Consider the following 21670-nt stretch of genomic DNA (forward strand, 5'->3'; position numbering starts at 1 on the left):
TCACTTACACCTAACCTGGGCGTAGCGCCTACTTAGCTTGTCTGAAAAACTCTCAATTCCGTGCAATGTACTTATAGTTTTATTAATAGCATGATGGAAATAATTTTGAAGACGGCAGTATCTACGAAGACATGGTATCGTGCCGTACCATCTTTACCGCAGGTAGCCAGAGTCGGTGATAGTTCCTAGTTTCCCCGTCTGCCACGAGTCCGATGTATGAAGTATATCGCATTGTAACTTTAGCCAAAGTTAGAAAACGATGAGAAATGCATTCAATCTAAAGTCACTCGTGCTTGCTTTTCAAAATTGCTCTTTAGTGCACGCTATAGCTACCAACCATTATAACTTCTAATAGCATAGATCCTAAATATATGAATCTCCTAAAATTTGCTGGTTTTTTTGCTGGCCTTTAAGAAGTCTAACTAATGAGATGACTAGAAATTCAAAGTTTTTTATAATTGATTTTTTTGACAAATCGAATTAAAAAAAATAAAAAAAGAGTACGTCAATAACTGCGAAGGTCTTTACGTTTCAAACACAATTCAATTTTAAAACAAATGATATTTCGCGAATAATAAATGCTAAAACAATTTTTAATATTTTTCCCTTTTCTGTTGAAATTCTCAGCCAGAATAGGTTCCTGAAAAGAATAAAACTTCCTGAGATTAATTTCATATAAGTTGACACATGACCTGGGCGCAGCGCATAATTGTGTTTCAATTTCGTGCTTAATATTTATATTTTGATAAACAGCATCTACAAAGACTTGTAGATGCTGTTTATCAAAATATAAGACTATCTTGCTGTAACATTTATACCATAGGCAACTAGTTTCTTGAGTAATAGTTCCTAGTTACCCACAATGCATCGAGTCCGATTCATGAAGTAAATATCATTGTAACCAATTGGAAGTGTAACTTATAATGTTAAGCATGTGGAGACAACTATTTTCTTACATTGTCACGTTCATGTACGTGTTTGTAACATAATTTGATGATTGTGTTGTGGTGTAAATGATGTTGAACCATTTACTTATTTACCATTACAACAAGAAGAGTGTTGAATAAAACTCTTTACTTTGTCATTACTTTGTAATCTAACTGCGTTCCTTCTCTTCGCAACACATTGACAAAATATAGTGTGGTTCAGTATTTTCAGGTACGTTAAACTAAACGTGTTCCGTGATTGTAGCTCTCAAAGCGGAAATCGAAAGCTGGCTCGCCTCTATTATGTAGATCACACGTTGTTTTAAGTGTTTACATCCTTTCCGTCTGTTGTAAGCTCATTCTTATATTTGTCTGATTAAGAATGGACAAATAAATGACACTAAGCTTTATTTGGTTTCAGAGTTCGTTGTATTGACTGTTTGGCCCTTCATGCGAAATCCAGCACAAAATTCACGGAAATGAGGAAAAAAGAATGATGTACTTCTATAATTTTTTCGCTCGCGTCTTAATGTTCGTCGGCTTCTTACAGTTGACTACAGGTTGGTCAATGTAATATAGTGAAATTATATTTCTTTGCTTTTTTACTTCTTACAATTATTTAGACGGTATTTTTATTTACACCTGTTGACAACTGTCTTCTTATAGTAAATATTGTGTAATATTTTACAATGAAAATTGTGCAAGTGCCATATAATTACGAATTAAAAGCGAGGCTCTTCCGTGTTAAAATGCACGAATGGCATGCTGGAAAATGCGGAGTTTAAATTATGGAGTGTAGAACGAGTATGGAGTTGGAATGCGCAGCAGAGCCTCCTTTACTAAGTACAATTTAACACATCTCTGTGTTTTCCTCTCTGTACCACATAAAGTTAAAAATGCCGAATCCTAGTTCATAAAAGGTGTTTGTTTCACATGCATGGTTTTCAACTATAAAATAACATGGTTGCCTCAATTTGTTTTGTTCTAGTATGTCGAATTAATATTGTATTTAATTACTTAATTAGAATTTGCTATTCAGATTCAAAGGTGGTATTACAAGTAATACAACCTTGTATTGCGTCTGTACTGGTGATATATTACTAACAGCCCCAAACTTTGAGCATGAAATAATAAAAATCATTACAAAGTATTTACATACGTATGCATAAAAGGCAAGGGGGATCATGTGGCTCTGCAGCCTCCCCCCTGCCTTGATAAATGTTGAGCAGATAAAAGCAGTCGGGAATTATTTGCTGAAAAATTGTGTAAATTATATCATATTGAAAATGAAAAAAATCCCCCTAAAAAATGTAGGCCCGCCTTCCCATGACTATTTACTAACCTCCCTCAGCCTTCGAGTACATTTAATCAGTAAGCCTCACTTATAATAATTTGTGAAATATTAACTATATTTGCTGACAAATATAATTTTTGTTTTTAGTTTCCAGACTTCTATGGTAAATTATATTTTTGTTTGTGTTTGTATGTAGTAAGTGTTTTTGCCATACAATACTATAATAATGGCACAACAACACCTGCGCTTTGCCAGTGGCATAACCGAGGGATGTAGAGTGTCAAGTGATGGGTGCCTTTGAACATTAGGGAAGTCCAGAAAAATTAACATAAAAAGTTATTTAAGTACTAAAATATGTTTATGAGAGATCGCTATTTTGTTACAGCTTTGAAGTTTTGTATACTGTTAATGAAATTTAAATACTGTTTGTGTTGAGGAAAATTTGGAGATTTATTCAGCAGTTGTGTAGCCAGCAAAGGAATTTATCGAAATGAAATGTATACGATTAGCAGGCTACCAACAATGAGATTATTTCTTTGGTATCAATATTTGCCTGAAAGAGAAAAAATGAAAAACGCCAGTAATGGCAGCTAAATAGAATATTTCACTAATCTAGTCTAGTAAAGAAATCGTTCATGCGTTTTTTTTACGTCACGTTACAATTCAGCTATCTTACATGTCACATCTGATACGAATGTTACGTGAATTTTATAGGATTATAGGAAAAAGTTTTTTATAAACGTAAGTGATAAAGAATGATCAAAACATTCAACTATTCACTTGTGGTGTATTCAGCCTGCTAGTTTAGTCGTTCTATGTAAATATTTTGGTGTTCGCTTACAACAAAAACATCAGATTTTTAAAGAAAAAACTGTACTAATGTTACGAAACTTATAGATCACGACAAAACAAACAGTTAGGCAGCAGATCTAAGAACACAGTCGAATATATTACGTTAAGACCAACATAACGTTTAAAGTTTCATTAACTTGTTAATCGGCCTTACATTGATTACGAAATCTAACGCTACTCAAAAGCAAGAACAGCTGGTTTCAACGCTGCAAGTGTCGTTGTAAAACCATGCAGCTGTTACATTTGTAAACAGTATTTTTCTGTGTCTTACAGGTTTATCGTGTGATGTTTCTGGAGGCAAACGTTTGGAATGTGGAAATAATGTACAACAACAGGATCAATGTCCAGAAACATGTTGCTTTAACCAAACAGTAAATCCTCCTTGTTATTTTAATAGAAAAGGTATAAAATACTATTTGTTGTTCCTGCACTTATGTAAAGTGTAAAGCTACAAGAAATTTGCTTTTGAAAAGAAGTTTTTTGCTCGTCTTTACCCACGAATTTCTAATTTTTTCCACTGTTTCACATTATATTATTTTTTCTGTAGACTTGGGTTTGTGAATTTTAATTTGGTTAAAACATTGTGTTTCACTTTTTTAATTTTTGTTTAGGAAAGGATTTTACGTTATTTTCAATGTACTTATTTTGTATTTTACAATTGCATTTACAGGTTAACATATCATTTTCATAAGTAGAGCGTATCAATGTTTGAATGACAACTTTAGATTAAAACATGATAAATCAACAGATCGTTGAAATTTCTTTTTAGGCTATGGTCCTATTAAACACGCAAACGGACTTTGCATTAATGTACAAGGTACACAACGTCTCATTTGGTCAAGTGACTGCACTTCAAGAAATGCTTTTTTCTTGTTGTCATATGACTATCCACCATATCACGTGACTACAGGAAAATGTATTTTACCATCCAAGTGAGTTTATGTATTTTTTTTAAATTTGTTTAACAAACAGTTTATTGCAATGTTACTGGAAGAGTTTCTTTGGTCATCTAATAATAAATACTCCAAAATCATTCATCTAAAAATGACAATTAATTGCAATAAATGCACGAATAGTTTTTAAACACCCTTATATCGCCCGCTTTCTGGCGAAAAAGTGGACGAGGCTTCGTAAAGTACAGAATTGACCACAAACTTCTTACCAAATATTTGGAGTTTAGACAAGGAATATTGTCTATACCATTATAGAAGATAAATCCTACAAGACAAGCTCAGTGAGCACGGGGTTTCAATTGGCAAAAGAGAAGTTTTCTTTTCGATAAATCACAAGTAATGACAAAGCAGATTCTGCCGCACGTATTATATGCAGTAAAGAATACACCCAACCTAAAGAGTGTTTCTAGAAAACTTAACAGAACTGCATTATGATTGTAGTAATGATTCTGCGGGATTGTGCTCATCAAGCGTTCATAATTTTTCCACACTATAAGTTTTAATTGTATTATGGCACTTACATGTCAGCCTAAAACGTCTTGTACTCATTAAATCCACTAATCAAAATCCAAAAATTTTTTATGCTTTCTGCCAGACAATTACAGTAAACGTGACCAACTTTGCATTGTATACGAGCATGCGAACACAACGGAATAACTTTACTTGAACACTCATGAATGTTTCGTAATTTTTCCTCAAAAAAATGCTGTAGTAAAGTCTTATTGTTCTGGGCATAAAACGGGACCTCAACTTTTTGCCACATGGTTGTGAGTTTCAAGGATGGGAGCTGGGGTCATTCAATTCATGATTCGATTCGATTCGATTCAATTCAATTTAATTTTATATGCAATTCGGGAGAAAGAAAAGCTTGCACAGTTTTTGAGCAGATGCCTTGAAATTGTTTTAAAGATAGCAATTGCCATGATTGTTTGCCAAAATAACCTAAGAGTTCTAAGGCAGTGGCGGATCTAGGGTTAGTCAAAATAGAGTACTGCTGCACATTAAGGAATATATTTACATTTCGAAGCCCCTCAGAGATAAGTCCATTGGTGAAAGTATATTCTTTAGAAATTGAAAACCAATAATTCTTTTCTGAAAGTACTTTAAATTTAAAAGGTAAGCAGCTTTTGTTTATTATGCTCGCTGCTGCTAGCTGTGACTGCCCTTAGTACCGCTACTGTTCTTAGGTTATTCTTGCCACTGACCATGCCATTTGCTGTCTTTAAAACAAATTTTTGTGGGTAGCCGCTGCGCATGCGCGGCTAATCACTATGTTACTCTGAAAAAGTGTCCGTCGGTTTCTCAGTCGTTATCCTTGAAGATAGTCTGCTGTATGGATGACGAAGAAGAATTCCGCTTTGTGTGTTCGTTGTTTTCACGTTAAAATATCGCATGTTGTTTTGATAAGTAGACTGTTATTGTTCCAAGCGAAATTTTCCGGTGAAGCAAGATCAAACTTTATATGCTAAATTATATAAAAATACAATGTCGTTATTCAAGTAATTAAACTTGAAATATCTTAGTCAAATCTGGTATCTCGGTTGCTCAGTTTACAGCAGTCATTTAATCTTGTACTGCGTATTATCATAATTGCAATGGATCTGAGCTCAAGATAGCTACATGTTAATGTAGCTTATACATCGACATACTTGCTTTGAGTGAAACGTTCATTTAGATTTGTCATAAGTTCGAAGATGTCTTTGGCTTTAGTTGGTATCATTGTCAAAGTTTTGTTCTTCTGCACTTAGTTTTGTTTGATTTTTTTGTATTAATTTTTTGTTCTGGAAATTGTGTAAATCTGAAATCGCAAAGAATATAATTAGGCTCACACAAAACGCAAATTTTAACCCTCGCGTTTTACAAAAGCGATAAAATCAAAAATGTAAAAAAAACTTTGTTTAAAACAACGCATATAAATCGAGATTAGATTTCAAAATGTCGCTAACTTATCAATTTACGTTATTATAGCTTGAAACTTGCTGATCCTGGGACAAGAGTTGAACTTTTTCTAACAGAGAGTAGATTTTGCGGCGGTCACGTAGGAAGATACCGACCAAACAAGAATGGAAATTTATACTACTTTCATAATGATGGACTATACAAAATCTGTATTGGTGGTTCATCTGTAGTCAATAATGAATGGCAGCCTAATGGCAATGAAGTTGTCTTTATCGATGAAAAAGTTTGTGAAGTTAATAATTCGTGCAAATTCAACTATGGTAAGTTGCATCACCAATTTGAGTCATCAATTTCGCCAATACGCTACGAGACGTATTACAGTTTATAAATATCTTTACATAGCGATGATTGTTGAGAACTATGCATAGCTAATCTTTATGAATAATAATTGAATCTTGCATAAAATATGCATCAACTTTGGCTCAATTCTTTAGTGTAGAATTGTTAAATCGAATATGATGATACAAATTTCAGTAGTGCGATTATGCCAGGTTGAAATTTCACTTTTTATTAGATTCAATTGAAAGAATGAAATTAGGTAATGCTTTTGCTATTCAGTATCAGAGAGTAATTTCAGCACACAAATTAAGCGTTATATTGTAAATATGACTCTGCTAAAATGCGTGTTTCAAACGATGCCTTCACTTACATTGTTAAACTTGAGAACATGTGGATTTCGCTTCATTGTGTCTCTCAATGAAAGTTTGTTTTTAACGGTCTCTCCAATAAGTGTTAGACAGGAAACTAATGCTCGTTGTTGAAAAATGTTCGTTCATTTAAAATGTTTAAATAATATCAAGCAGTGGCGGATCTAGGGTACCACAAAATAAATTATAACTTTTCAATTTTAGCTTCAAATTACTTTTAGAAAAAAGCTATTGGTTTTTAATTTATAAAGATCTTAATTTTGCCAATGAAAAGGTGTTTAGAAATGTAAATATATTCCAAAATGTGCTGCACTAATTTATTTTGAGATCCGCCACTGATGTAAGGGCATAGGGCATAGGAAATAGTTTGTAAGTTACGTCTATTGTTTGAAATAACTTTGTATCGTCGCTCGTTGTTTTTATATACATTACTTAAATTACATACTTTATTTCTTCCTCTTAATAGAAAAATATTAACCACTTTTCTCTTAAGTGAATGTTGCGGTGGTGTAGATTGTTCTTTTTCTTGATTTGTTTAGAAATATTCTGGAAATATATTTTAATATTATCGTGATTTTTTAGTTTACGAAAGAAAGATTGAGAATGGAGATGATTTAAATATCCAATGTGATGAATCGTGCTCTAACTGGGTCATTGAAATGCGTTCAGCTGAATTTGGTGTTTTGTTAAAAGAAAGGGGGCGAAGTAGAAAACCATATGGGATATCTTCGATGAAAAAAGACTGTCTGTCAACGTCAGCGTTGAGTGTTGCGCAAAATCAGTGCAACGGAATAGAAAAATGTTCGTTTACAGTACGGAAGGAGGATTTCTTATCAAGACCATCCAATTGCAGAGAAACATCAACATTACTCGTTTACTACACTTGCAAAACGCCTAAATCAGGTATGAAATAACATTTTTGTACCGATTAAAAATTGTTTGGAGTAATGGTAGTGGTGAGATTTAGGAAAAATAAGGGGAAATGTGTGTAAAATTGTTTGGGGACATGTTTTGTTAGATTATGTATAATTTCCTATAAATATGAAGAAAAAGGTTCGTAGTATATACGCCTCCTCGAGACGAATTAAGAAAATTTTGACTAGAGCAAACAGAAAAGGCTTTGCTTACGTTTGTCACTCATATGATGACAAATATGTCTTAAATTAACCTCGAATTGATGAACTGTATAATCCTCATTATTTATAAATTAATTTGAGGAGGCTCCCTACAGTTACTAAGTCGGGGACTAGTGACAATTCGGGTGCGCATATTGTGCTCATGTCGAGTGGATTTTTTTACATAAACGCCTGACTGCGCTGACTTTATTGAAGATTTTTTCAGTTTTCCTTCGGTAAATTTTTTTAAAAGGTCGTGTGGATGTTTATTAAAACAAAAAATGTAACACGCAAAATAGAACAAAATCTACAAGTATGTTTTCATGTAGCTGAAATTTTCAAATATCTGAAAAAATTATTTGTAGAATTCCTTCAATTGATTTCGTTTTCTTGAGTTGTTTGAGTAATAATTTCACCTGGGTTTCACGTTGTAGGGTGACTTTCACAGGGTCTTCGTTTATGAGTTCAAATTTTGAGGAATCGGAGAGGATTTCTGACATTTTGTTGTTGTAGTCGGTGAAATCATTACTCAAACAACTCAAGAAAACGAAATCAATTGATGAACAAACTTACAATAAATTCCTTCAATATTAAACATAATGCTTCTTCAATGAATAACAATCGTCACGCAAAAAAAAATAAAAAAGTTCACCCAACCGAAAAAAAAGATACGGTTAATTCCTTAAAAACTAAACGATAAAAGTGTAAAAGAAATGGAGATATGGTCGCAAACAGTTATCCTATTCAAACATCTTTAGACTTTACTGACATTTTTTAACATTCCCGCATAGTTTATATTTCCAAAGTTCCAGTGTGCTTGATGAAAATAATGTTTTTAGTGAAGACTACCTGAAACGCCTGAATCTTTGGTGAACTGTTCGGAGCCTCCTTAAACATTAATATAATTTATATATAAGGGCTTTATAAAATGCAGGTAAAAATGAAAGACACAATATAATCCGATATTTGGACTTTAGTACTCGCGTTTGCATTGGGCATGTTTCTCGAAATTTTAGTATCTTGAACAACATTTTTCATATTGGACTCCATGTTTTTTTCTATTTTGTTTTATTCGTGTCATGTTTCAGCGCAAGCTATGTCAAAATTCCTTCTCGTCAATTCAATGATCACTGTTAAAAGCACCCTTATATATATGAATAATATTTTCACAGTTTTTACTTTTGAGTGGTTAGCATAACATAGCTACACTATTTGCGTTCACCTTGTCGCGTACATTTTTTGCTGAATTTTTATATAAAAACGTAGCTCAGCGTCTTTAATTTTTTTTACATTAATTGTTTGCAGTGGTTAGCACAACAACAGTAACACAAGTCAACCCTTTGGCAAAAAGTAATCCTTTACCTGCTGTACCCAGCACGGAAGCCACCTTACCCAACAGCAATACTTCACCCAGCAAGAAAACCACGATGGCAGACCTTCAAAATACATTGACAAAATCAAGTAAGAAAGATAGCGACAACTCAGGTAAAAAACATCACTTTACTTTTTGTAATCATTCATGGGATTATCAGTGGAATGCCTATTGGGGAAATTTAGTGAAGGGCATGTGCCTCTTCATCAGTGCGGCTTTTTCAGATATTACACGTTGCTTTGAACTTCCCATCGGTTAATTCAAACAACGACGTTTCTGTTTTAAAGAAGCTCCTTCTTTAGCATCGAGTAATCTACATACACTTTGTTCCCAGTCAGAGAAGGTGAAGGAACAGTGTGCTTATACATGCAATTTTTTCCCCTACATTTGGTCGGATGAACATAAACTCTTCCTCTTGTTTTATCTTGCTTTATTTAGTTGCGAAATTAAAAAGGGGGGGTTGTGCTCATTCGACCAGATCTTGTTAAAAAGTTTGCTTGTATATGGTCACATTGTAAAGGTTGTACCTTTCAAATACATAATATGGTTGAGGGATGTAGAGTGGCAAAGTGAACTAATAAGTTGAAAAGTAGTTGAATGATAATGACTAGAGTATCGTTGACAACTCGATAGTTGTTGAGCACATATTTATACATGTTATGCCGTTTTAAGTTTTTTTTTGAAATAAATTGTTTTATTACGAATTAAGACATGTATATATGAATTCATCCCGCCCCAACCAGGGGAGAAATGAGAACGACAATGGCGTGTGAATATTCATATATTCAGCTTTTCCTGACTAATTGGGTGTGTTAGCAACTTGAATTTCAAAAGAAATCAGCATATATGAATATTCACCCCCTCCAATTATCGTTCTAGTTTCGTCCTTCATCCCAACCAGCCTACTCCCATCAACGAGTATGCTATGCGAAATACCATATACTTTATTTGTTCTGTCTTTGGGACTTTTGTAATCGGGGGTGTTCACCGAAACGCCTTTTTTTTGTGCATGCACACTTTGAAGCTATTGAGCTCTCCGTAGTTACGAATGTACAAGAAGAACAAAAATAGTCAAAACGACAACTGTACTGCTATTATTATACCTATAGTTTTGCTTCCACCCTATTACTATTTGTACTGTTTCTGCCATTTATTTGTGGAAATGTTTGATTTCACAAATAAAGCTTAATTGTCAAAAGCACTTACCAAAGGGGTCATTAAAAACAACATTGATGCACTGAATTTTGTGTAATGAATTCTCTGCTTTTTCCAGGTGTTATTGCAGGTGCTGCAGTTGGGGCTGTTTTGCTGGTTGTTCTACTTGTATTAATCATCTTTTTCTTCTGGTTTGTATTTTGCTGTTATTTTTGACAAACTCAGTAGTGGAACTAGTTAAAGCTCGTGTTAAGTAGACTTCTCTCTTAGACTGATTTTTTAGCACCTGTTAACTTCTACTAGTGTGATTTTTTTCAACTAGCATTTGATGCAATTGACCATTTCATTAACCTAATTGAACAAGATTCATGATCCAGCCTTTCATTGGATCCAATTTCAGATTGAATGCCAACAACATGCTTGTCCATAATGTTCTATTTATCCTGTGATAAAATTTAATGCATGAAAAAGATTCGTAAATCAAGTACAGTTTACTTGTTATAGTGCGTAACGCCAAAAATTGATCGTAAATCATGCGCTTTTTGTAGCCGCAGACGTCGAAAGCCAAGAGCCGATCATTTTTATTCTGAAGCCGTTAACTACAACAAAAAATCAAGAGAAGAAGAACTTTTAGCTGTTAGTATCAACGATGAAAGCGAGCGGCCATCTCCTGAAAACATTGAGAAAAAGAGAAACGTTGTTACGGTAGGGGATAAATCATATTTGTACTTGTCAAGATCTAAACTCTGGAAACAGAGATAATACACTGCGTGATTAAAGGTTTTAACCAAAGGTTTTGATGACATTTTCATAACTTCCCTTTCATTACCGGTCAACCAGCATGTGCATGATGCATGTTCCTCGTTTTTGTCGTTTTTTTTCTCAAAATTACCGTCAGCTTCTTTATTCCCCTATCAAGTTTTTTCCACGGTGTCAATTTGTTCATCAATATTTATTTTCACCATCGTTCTTTTCCAAAAACAATTATGAGGAATTCGCCTTTCACCATTTTCTCTTTCACCCGATTATCAATCTTCCCCTTTCACCATCATTACCATTCTCCTTCAACGATTAAATGCTTTTCCCTTCATCGATGTTCCTTTTTTCTGCTTACCTTCATCTTTTTTTCTTTTTTCTATCATCGCAATTAGTTTTGTTGATAATATATTCGTATGTTAGTTAATGCATCATTCTTCGTTAGCTTCTAACAATATCATCAATATTTAGGCACCATCAGATGATGTTTACGCAACACCCGACCAAGCTGATGAAACTGCTGTGGTAAGGTGTAGCACCATATTGTTTGCTTCTAAGGGCAAACTTGCAACAATGTCGTTAGTATTCCGAATGTATTGTGAAATATACATTCCAGAGGGGACTATTCCAAGATATAGAGTCTGTATATTAATATTCTGGTAAAAGCGTCCACAATTCAATTATCCACTGCGTTCATTTTTACTCTTTTTATATATCTTTTAAAAATAGCAATAAAACGCTTACACTGATTGGTCTAAAGGAAATCTGGGCTCAACCAATTAAATCAATCAAATTATTCAATCAATCAAAGAGTATTTGCAAGTTGATCATAAGTACATTTTAAAACGTTTCTTTTAAGTTTGCCTGTTTTGCCTATTTGTTGTTTATAAAAGAAATAAAAGATGTTTTTCGTGTTAGCATAGGCTTATGCAAACCTCGGAGACGTTTGTGAGAACTCTCGAGCAGGTGCAAATCTCGATCTTTGCTTTTAGGCATGCATTGATCATCTCAAAGGTGTCCTCGGTTTGCATAAGCCTGTGAAAACACAGTAAACATGTTTTGTTTGTTAAATAATTCGAAACTAGCTGGATGTTCTTGCAACATTCAATAAATGTTGCAACCTCAATGAGCTGTTTCAAGCAGAATTCGTTTTGTTAAACTTTACAATTGACGAATAAGAACTTGACAAATCTAATAATAATGGCGCATGCATGACATGAGATGAACATGCTTTTTGATGAACCAAATGATTACATTCATGTTAGATTTATAAAAGGTTTCTTTGAAGACGGTTTGAGCGATGATTTTCAAATTTCTAGCCAAAACTTTACCACACTAAAAAATTGCATGCTCAAATACGTTACGAAATACCTCTCAAACCCATTTGTCTTTAGGGACCATCTAACCACCTTTACGAAAAGCCCGACAAGACTCAAGAAAATGACATAATAGTAAGAATTAATGTTACAATGGCAACAATAATTTTTAGACTAACTTGACAATTTAATCACGCCCTGCGCGTTGAATCAAAAACAATCAAATACCTTTAGACTGCAACATCTTTGTTTTAGGTACAATCTAACGACTTGTACGCATATCCCGAAGAAACTGATAAAAATAAGATTATGGTACGAGTGAATATTGCAATAATGGATTGAGCGAGTTTCATCTATGAAAAAATCTTCGGATAAACAGTCACTTTAGCGTGTAACAACTCTGTTTTTAGGTACAACCAAACGAATTATACGCATTTCCCGACGAAACGGATAAAAATAAGATTGTGGTACGATTGAATACTGCAATAATGTTTTGAGACAAGATACCTATTGAAAAGGATTTGGATGAACAGTTTCAAAACAGTCAAATACCTTAGCCTGTAACATTTCTGATCTTTGTAGGGGCAATCTAACGACTTGTACACATTACCCGACAAAACTGGAGAAAATATGACTAAGGTAAGAATTAATATTCCATTAATCTTGTTTGTCAAAATTTCCTCTAAAAAGTATTTGGATGAGATGAAAAGAAAATGTTAAGAAAATGTCGAAAAGAACTCCATCCAAAATTACATGAAGTATCTCTAATAATAAAACTCTAGCATGAATTTTATTTTTTCACCTTTATTATTTTGCTTTTGTATATTATCTGCATGATCTTCTTCTGTTAATCAGATTTTTTCTCTTCCATCCTTGACGATTATCTTTAATTTCCTCCATCATTGTTCCCCTGTATCCTCTTTTATTCTATTGTCATAAGACTTTCTCTCATTAACACTTTCTTTGCTGTCCAATGCTCATCAATATATTCCATTACTTTATCAGGCACCTTCTGGTGACTTGTACAGCAAACCTGACAAGACAGGAAAAGAAGAGAGTCAATACGAGAATAGACCTGAGAGTATCGCCTACGCTAACAACCAAGGTGAGACGGAGGGCATTTCATAACACAAGCTATATATAAGCTATGAAGCCACAATTCTTTACCTTTCAGTCTACAGCTCTGTAAACGAAGACTCTGGGATAAAGATAACAAGATTTTTAATGTACGTTCAAGAGATGAAAAAGAGCGATAATTTTGGTTTTAAAAAAGAGTTCGAGGTAATTTCTTATCCATGTTTGTCATGTGTATCAAAGTTCCATGCAAAAGCTCATTAATGTCTCAGATGTGTATTTTATCGTGTGTTTTTTTCTGTATTTAATATCTTTGGTTGCATGAGAAACGAACGATTTTCGTTTGTTTGTTTTGAAGGAATTACCGACCGGTCAAATACATCCTTGGGATGTCGGTAAAAGTGCCAAGAATGCGAAAAAGAATAAATATAACAATAATACCGCTTGTAAGTATTGTGTGGATTTTCGTAATGTTTTATATTTTCTTGAAGTATGGAATCAATTTATGTTTTATTTTAATACCCACAAAGCTACTGCTCCTGTTAGCACACAGTAATGCAAATGATTATCGTAATGTACATTGGTGGATCGATAATATTGCTGTTCGTGCATGATTAATGTTATTTAATTGCAAAATCGGGATGCGTTTCTTCACATTCTACTGAAGAACTTGCAATCAATTATTTCACCAATCACTGGTTTTGACAGGACAAACTGTCAAACATTTCGCACATGGCAAACATTTCATGTGCATCCACCATCCATGACTTGTTGTGTTGAATTATTCGCGACGCTGCTCAAAATATCAGTAACGTTTTATCACAAATAAATGTGCCTCAAAAAGTCCAATAAAAGCGTTTTTGGTCGTGTCAAAACAGGATGTATGAAGCTTTTTTAAGTTTTTGTTGTTGAATTAAGAAAATTTTGAAGATAAAATTTTCGACAACTTCTCTTATTCCACGGCTTTAAATTCGAGAATTGAAGAACGGCTAGAGTCAACCTTTTTGTTCTTCTGATTTAGTTAATATTTCTTCTTAGATGATCATTCGCGGGTTATTTTATCAGGAGCAGACAGTTACATCAACGCAAACCTCATTCAGGTACTTGCTTACTTTTAGTGATGATGTTCTTAGAAATAAAGCCCATAAAAATCGTGCAAGGTGATTACATGTCAGTTATTTAATATTATTTTCATGGGCGGTCATCACATAGCGCAACTCACCATTCATGGAATTATCGATCCTTATTCGTCGAAGTGCTTCCTTAATGACAAGCGTTGCTGTCGACACATTCATTTCATTTACTCCAAACGAGTTCTACTGTATTACAGAATTTTCAATATTTTGTGCGTTCACCTTCTGAACCCCGTAATAGGAAGAGGGGCTGGCTTACCCCCACTTTTTCCCCGAGATAAAGATTTTGCCAACATTTATATATTTTAGCCTAACTTGAGAGAGCAAATTTAGTAAATATAAGTAGTATAGCTTCCCAAGTTTAATTTTGTGGTGCTATCCCTGCTACTTAATCATAAGTATTGCAGATTTTCATGGACGCTATAAAAGATTCTTTATTACAGTTCGTATATTTTATCTTACAGCACATTCCGTACATGTAAGTTTTTTTTTTCGTAGGGAATCCAGTCAGAAGTTTATATAGCTTCACAAGGTACAATTTATCACTATCTCTTAAATCTTTATGAGGTCACAAGGAAGGGCTTCATGTACCCTAACCCTACCTTTTTTGTTATTGTAGGTCCTATGGCTGACACTGTAAACGAATTTTGGCGGATGATATGGGAGCAAGATTGCACGTCTATCATATGTTTGACTAAAATCGTGGAAATGGGCAAGGTAAGCTCGCCTCTAATCAATAATGAAGTCATGCAATTATTTCCCAAGATGCATTTCTGCCATTTATAATAGCCCTATCGTAGATAACAGTAAGGGCAAGATTATACTGTCGAGTTTTGGCGTCGAACTGTATAGATGCTGCTGAATTTAACCAATGAGAAAAATAAATTTATAATTTATAAACAATCTCCTATTATTACTGTATTCCAAAGCCATTATTAGAGAATTAGATGTATTAGCTCTAACTTGTTTACAAAAGGCCAATAAAAGCGAAAATGTAATGATATGGACACTTTTTATAGTTTTACTTTCCATTCTGCAGGTAAAATGTTTTCAATACTGGACAGATGAAGAGACAAGCTTTGGTGAAATCGTTGTCAAAACAAGAAAGACTGAAATGTTTGCCGACTACGTCATACGATATTTGGATGTGAAAAAGGTGACGTAACATTCTCTCCCAGTCTCTCATCTAACACATCTTGGTTTTGTTATATGATTTCATTAAGCAGGATTGTTGTATGAAATGAATTGCGCATGATCATCTGCTCGTGTTTTGATGATTTGCAAAATTTTTTGAGTATTTTGAACTTTTTTGGAGAGATAGTATTTTAGGATTGAGGGTGCTTGTTTTATACGCTGTTTTTGTTAAATAAATAAATAACAATTAAATGAAACTTGATTTTGTCAGAAACAGCAGAATAGAAAATGTATGGCTCTGTACCTTTCTAACGAGCTTCCTTTATGATCATTTTATCATTGACGCCATAGTTTTGTACTTTTAGGGTGGTACAACGAAGAAGGTCACCCAGTATCATTTTCTCTCATGGCCTGACCACGGTGTACCTAGATACCCCACGAAACTTTTAGTCTTCCGACAACGTTTCCGAGCAATGCATTTGGTTGACACTAAGCCAATCGTTGTACATTGCAGGTAATATTCTTAGTGCATTTCCGTTATTCAGAATAAAAATTTTGAGGTCGTCATGTTCTGTTCGATCCTACTTTACGAATTCCTTCTATCTTTTAGTGCTGGCGTTGGCAGAACAGGGGCGTTTATCGCACTGGATATGAGTCTGCGTCGTATTAGTGATTTGAATCAACCAACAGTGAATATTAAAGAAACCGTTCAAGATATGAGAAATCAAAGGATCAATATGGTTCAGACGTTGGTATGTTTTCAGCTGTTAAGTATTATCTTAGTAAACCCTTTACATGGCATTTTTTTCATCCTTTGAATTTATTTTAATTCGTATAATTGTTGCAAAATGTGCAACGGTCATTAGGGGTTGTGTGTGCTTTGCTATAGACATGAGCATTAAGTGAGTTGAGCTTTTATATCCTGGCTCACCAAGTGAAGACAACAGACTTCATTATCTATTGTGTGTATTTTACTTTTATCGGAGGTTAAACAGGATCGAGTTTCCAGGTAGTGCAAGATGTTAAACTTAAAATTCTACAACTATACTTTTCGACTTCTGTTTGAATAGAACCAAGATTAAAAAAAAATCATCGCTTTTTTTCTTGAGCACTAAAGTGTAGTACTCACTTTTTAGGAACAATACGTCTTCGTTTACGAAGCCGTCCTCGAGATCATTCTCTGTGGCCTTACAGAAATTGCAGCACAAGATTTACGAACTGAGGTCGAAAGACTTGAACAAAAGGAATTAAACAAGTCTTTGAATGGATTTGAAATCGAATTCAATGTAATTCTCACTCATTTCCTTTTGCCTCTTTAATTTATAACTTATGTGTTGATTTTTTTCCCTTTTTTGACTTATGTTTTAGACACTTAGTTCAGTTCGTCCTTCATTCACCGCTGAAGATTGTGCGACATCTTTACTTCCTGAGAATCAATCTAAGAACCGTGACATGAACATTTGTCCAGGTATTTTTCATACTTTATATTCAATTGATATTATTGAAAAATTTTTTTATAATGCTTTTATTGTTCATGACTTGCGTTCTTGAGAAAATTTGACAATATTCACTTTAGTTATATTAAGTTAATGTAATATCGTTGAAGTTACTATACTATTAATACTACCATGTTTCGAGTGCTTTAATAACCTTATCAATCGCTCTATTGTTTATTCATTTTGCCTTGAACCACAGCTGATTTTTACTCGGGGGGGGGTGAGGCTGTATTAAACACAGAAAGTTACATTTCGAATATAAAATATAAATTTTATGCGTGCAATTCTTTCGTCTCTCGACAGCATTTTACTTTATGTTTGTCTTCCGTAAATCGAATCCTTTTCAGTCAAATGTTTTCATGTGTATTATTTTGAAGTTGTAAAAATCTTAACATGTTTGAAAAGCTAATGAAACTTAACATTTTCTGCATTACAGTTGTTTTTGTTTGATTTGGTCCTCATATACCAGAGAATAAACGAGTAGAGTATCATTTGAGTTCTTTAATTGTTTTGCAACATTTGTTGATTGATTTTTTCAGCGGAAAATTCCCGTGTGTATCTTTCTGGAGCCAAAGACGGAGAAGAATGTTATATCAATGCAACCTACGTGCACGTATGTTGAAGTATCGATTTTATACCGAAACACCCCGAATACTACCAATGTTCTTTGAACTTTAATTAAGATAATAATGTAATATAGGGATACACTCAAGCCAAGGCCTACATCGCCACGCAAACACCACTTGCTCACACCATCAACGACTTCTGGAGGATGGCATTTGAAAGGAAAACGGTCGTCATAGTAATGTTGAATACCATTAGCGAGGTACGCAGTTCAACATGTGTGCGTGTGTCTACGTTTATTAAAACGTATTAAATGTATCAATGCAAGAAATGCCTAGTTAATGACGAGTTTTCATTAGATTTTTGCTTTGTTGTGACGTCATCTTTGAGACAAGTTAGATTTTCATGGCTGCCTTTGCAGGTGGTTAGTTTGTGTAGTGTTTTCAATGGTCGCCATGTTGGGTTAAAATCCCATTAAGTGAAAAGAATTTACGTTAATTTCATTGTCTTTCGAACATCAACACTTTGTGTACTAACCCAGAGTGGCCGCTTGACGTTAAATGCAAACACTCGATTAAGTTAGCTTATGATATACGTAGGGCTTGGAAAGTTATCCTAAGTATTGGCCCGAAAAACCCAACAGGGAGCTACAGTATGGTGATTTATTTGTGGAACTGATGTCGTTCGAGAGTCGTGGACCCATCGTCCTGCGTAAATTTATCATCCGCAGCAAAAGCACGGTGAGTTACTAAACAGTAAACTGCCAATATTTGATTTTTTTATTAATGCATGTGATTTGCACGGTATTTAAGCTTGGAGGAACGGGTCTATTATATAAATATTGCAGGCGGCTTCAATTTTTTGAATATTGTTATAAATTGCCGTTAATGTAGAATCATTTTTTAATAAATATTGTTAAATCTCTAATGCTGCTAGTTTTATGCAATTCAGTACGTACCTTTTGTTTTAAGAGCGTCCATACCACTAATTACTTCAAAACTCATGCATTGAGCTAAGCTTGAATTGTACTAAAAAAAGTTAGTTTGGTATCTACCTTTTTAAATGTTCTTTGTTTGTGATTTGCGTAGGCAATCTAATGCCAAGAGCCAAGGCAGGCACATGTTCATTCCATCCATTCGTTCTTTCACTCACTCACTCACTCACTCACTCACTCACTCACTCACTCACTCACTCACTCACTCACTCACTCACTCACTCACTCACTCACTCACTCACTTACTAATTCACTAACAGTGAAGGCTCGGCTACATCAGTGCTTATGGTTGAAAAACTTTCTTTGGGTTAGGGAAGTTTTTAACTTGCCTAGAGCACTTACGTTGACATAAATTTTCGAAAACCATTGCAGGAAGAAGCAGTTGTGGAACACGTTGTCAGACATGTGCAGTTCACGAGGTGGCCTGAACACGAGTTTCCAAAGAACTACGATGTCGTCCTTGATCTTTTGAACGCCGTTGAGGAAGCGCAACAGCGTTCTCCCAACGGAGTGGTAATTGTTCATTGTAGGTTAGTTCCAGGCCTCTCTCTTCTTATCGAAAGGGCGCATAGTTTGGTCAATTTTTGTTTCTAAAAGTGTATTACATTTCCTCTCTCTCGAGCATTTTCTGTGGAAACATTCATCGTTTAATTTCATGAAAATCATGTTTTTTTAACAAAGCCTTGACAAAGCAAATTGCTTGAGAGAAAGTTTTGAATTTAAAGACTCCAAAAAGAACATGGAATACCAAAAGATGTTTCATATAAAAACAAAAAGTTATTTTCAGACTGTTACTCTATAAAAAAAAAACAGTTGATTTTGTCTTATCTTATACCTTCGAGTTGCCACACCTAGTTTGATCAATTCTTTACTCTGTGTTGTATTTTGAATAAACTCCTTTCGTTTGGGTATTCTATTTAATCACGTTCTTTGTATCCAAACATTGAAACGTTTGTTTAGCAATGGAGCACATAGGACTGGGACCTATCTGACATTGGCCATCCAAAGAGATCGTATTCGAACAGAGCATGTACTTGATATCTTCCGATGCATCAAAGTGCTGCGAGAAGAACGCCCACAGTTCGTTCCTAATGTGGTAAGGTCAATGTTTGGAAATAAGCTAAAACATGTGATATTGTTTTTTACAATATTACCAAAACTTGTCGATTAATATTTTTACAGAAGTCATTCGTTAGACGAGTATCACCACCAAGATTTTATTAAATAATGAACCTTCAGAATCGATAATTGTTATAAAATTCCAATATAAAACAGTCGAGATTAGTTCAAGGCCTGTGGTATGAATACTAGATAAAGCTTCCATGATATTTTTTTCGATAGTTTCAAAGATTTTAACAAATCATTAGCAGGAATATTTATGCTTCATGCCACTGAAGTCGTCTGTCGTATTGTACATTCATGTCTGAAGGTCTGCTTTTTGTACAACCTCTACATAACTTTTGTGAATGTGCGGGTGGCTTAATTTAGCGCAAGATTTGCTTCTTGTCTCCATCCCCATCAAGACTCATTTCCGTGACTTTACCTCTAATTATCTCATCTTACCACCCAGGCCCCCCACTCGAATTATATCGACGTGATGGAAGGAAGATTGAACTCGATTGCATTATCTTACCTTTCAACCCTTGCTGCAACTCATTTTGCAATATCTTTTAACTTGCCTGTTACATTTCCCATATAAAACTTGCAACTAATTTAACACATATCCATGCATATACTATGTTCCATCGAGACGTCGCAATCTCTAGTTTATGTTAATGAGGTGTTTTATGCTTTCAGGAACATTATCGGTTCTGTTACTACGCCATGTTAGCCTTCGTTGAATCGTTCAAGACTTACGACAACATTCCCAAAGTTCAAAAGGAGTGAAGTAATTTTTTCCTATTATTATAAGACATCATCAAATGAATTTCATAATGTTCGATTATTTGCGTCAAAACTAGTCGAAATAGATCCTCAAAAGGAGTTTTCGCACCTGTCAGACAGGTCAGTTCCAAAAAAAATATGAACGCATTATGTTTTAATCACAATTAATTTTTAATAGAAACTAACGAAGCATGACATGTATGTTTAAATCTTACCCACCCCCACCCCCCTCCCCCTTTTCTGATTATAAACTTTCTGCTGTCTTGATGAAAACTGAGAAAAATACGACAAGAAAAATAAGGAAAATACTTAATTCTTACGTTTTATAAACAACGATAGTTGCCCGTAAAATTTTGCTATTTATGGGACCTACCCTAAACTTTAACATCATACAATCCTTTACTGGCACTCAAATATTGGGGGTTGTTGCATTAAAATTGATAAGAATAATTACAGAAAAAGGATATTTGATGAGGTTTAAATATTTTGAATATAGTTATCGTTCTTTGAATAGAGGTTTAAATATTTTGATTATAGTTATCGTTCTTTTAACATACGGATTTGTGTTTCAATTACTTTGTAGCTAGCTGCTGGACGGCAGGATTTGCTTGTAATGTAGAATGTAGACATCTTGTGAAATAAAAAATTTATTTACTGATCAAAGGCCGTTTGTCGTGTACGGCTGCTGTATCGATAACAAAACATGATGATTTTCAGTATTAGGATAAGCTTGCTGTAGATGAACTTGCCTGTTGCTGTCGCAGGCTTGTTGGATAGTCACACTTGCTATATTGCTATATGATTAATGATATGGTTGAAAGAGTGGTCAAGGAGTTGTACTGAACCTTACTAACAGGACAATAACGTGTCGGATGAAAAGTTGATTTTCCCAACGAAACATGGGATAGCCATAAGGTAAGTGCGCCAGGAAAAATTATTTTTGCTACTTGTTGAAGCGTCGCTAAACTGAATGTTGTAGTCGGCACATGCGCGTTGATGTTCTTTGTAATCACACAGTATAGAAACATACAGTAGTCTCACTCCAC

The 21670-nt window shown here is 34.4% G+C and overlaps 1 protein-coding gene across 4 annotated transcripts in view; it reads left to right on the forward strand.

The window, feature by feature from the left end:
- The window catches only part of LOC124450436, a 153475-nt gene extending 132188 nt beyond the window's left edge, over positions 1-21287 (forward strand). For all 4 annotated transcript variants that reach the window (XM_047001090.1, XM_047001094.1, XM_047001091.1 and 1 more), the window contains 29 exons: positions 3346-3474; positions 3842-4004; positions 5994-6244; positions 7214-7534; positions 9052-9231; positions 10392-10464; positions 10822-10978; positions 11501-11554; positions 12424-12480; positions 12601-12657; positions 12756-12812; positions 12928-12984; positions 13351-13450; positions 13520-13626; positions 13778-13865; positions 14458-14519; positions 15051-15084; positions 15172-15269; positions 15592-15708; positions 16052-16200; positions 16297-16438; positions 16823-16972; positions 17055-17154; positions 17722-17795; positions 17883-18008; positions 18346-18486; positions 19113-19270; positions 19701-19836; positions 20538-21287. In XM_047001090.1, the coding sequence (XP_046857046.1) occupies positions 3346-3474; positions 3842-4004; positions 5994-6244; positions 7214-7534; positions 9052-9231; positions 10392-10464; positions 10822-10978; positions 11501-11554; positions 12424-12480; positions 12601-12657; positions 12756-12812; positions 12928-12984; positions 13351-13450; positions 13520-13626; positions 13778-13865; positions 14458-14519; positions 15051-15084; positions 15172-15269; positions 15592-15708; positions 16052-16200; positions 16297-16438; positions 16823-16972; positions 17055-17154; positions 17722-17795; positions 17883-18008; positions 18346-18486; positions 19113-19270; positions 19701-19836; positions 20538-20627 (3428 nt within the window). In that variant the 3' untranslated portion in view covers positions 20628-21287. The remainder of the gene's footprint in view (positions 1-3345; positions 3475-3841; positions 4005-5993; positions 6245-7213; positions 7535-9051; positions 9232-10391; positions 10465-10821; positions 10979-11500; positions 11555-12423; positions 12481-12600; positions 12658-12755; positions 12813-12927; positions 12985-13350; positions 13451-13519; positions 13627-13777; positions 13866-14457; positions 14520-15050; positions 15085-15171; positions 15270-15591; positions 15709-16051; positions 16201-16296; positions 16439-16822; positions 16973-17054; positions 17155-17721; positions 17796-17882; positions 18009-18345; positions 18487-19112; positions 19271-19700; positions 19837-20537) is intronic.
- Positions 21288-21670: the final 383 nt, after the last annotated feature.

The sequence above is a fragment of the Xenia sp. Carnegie-2017 genome, unplaced genomic scaffold (genome assembly GCF_021976095.1).
Source record: "Xenia sp. Carnegie-2017 unplaced genomic scaffold, XeniaSp_v1 HiC_scaffold_24, whole genome shotgun sequence".
NCBI classification, from domain to species: domain Eukaryota; kingdom Metazoa; phylum Cnidaria; class Anthozoa; order Malacalcyonacea; family Xeniidae; genus Xenia; species Xenia sp. Carnegie-2017.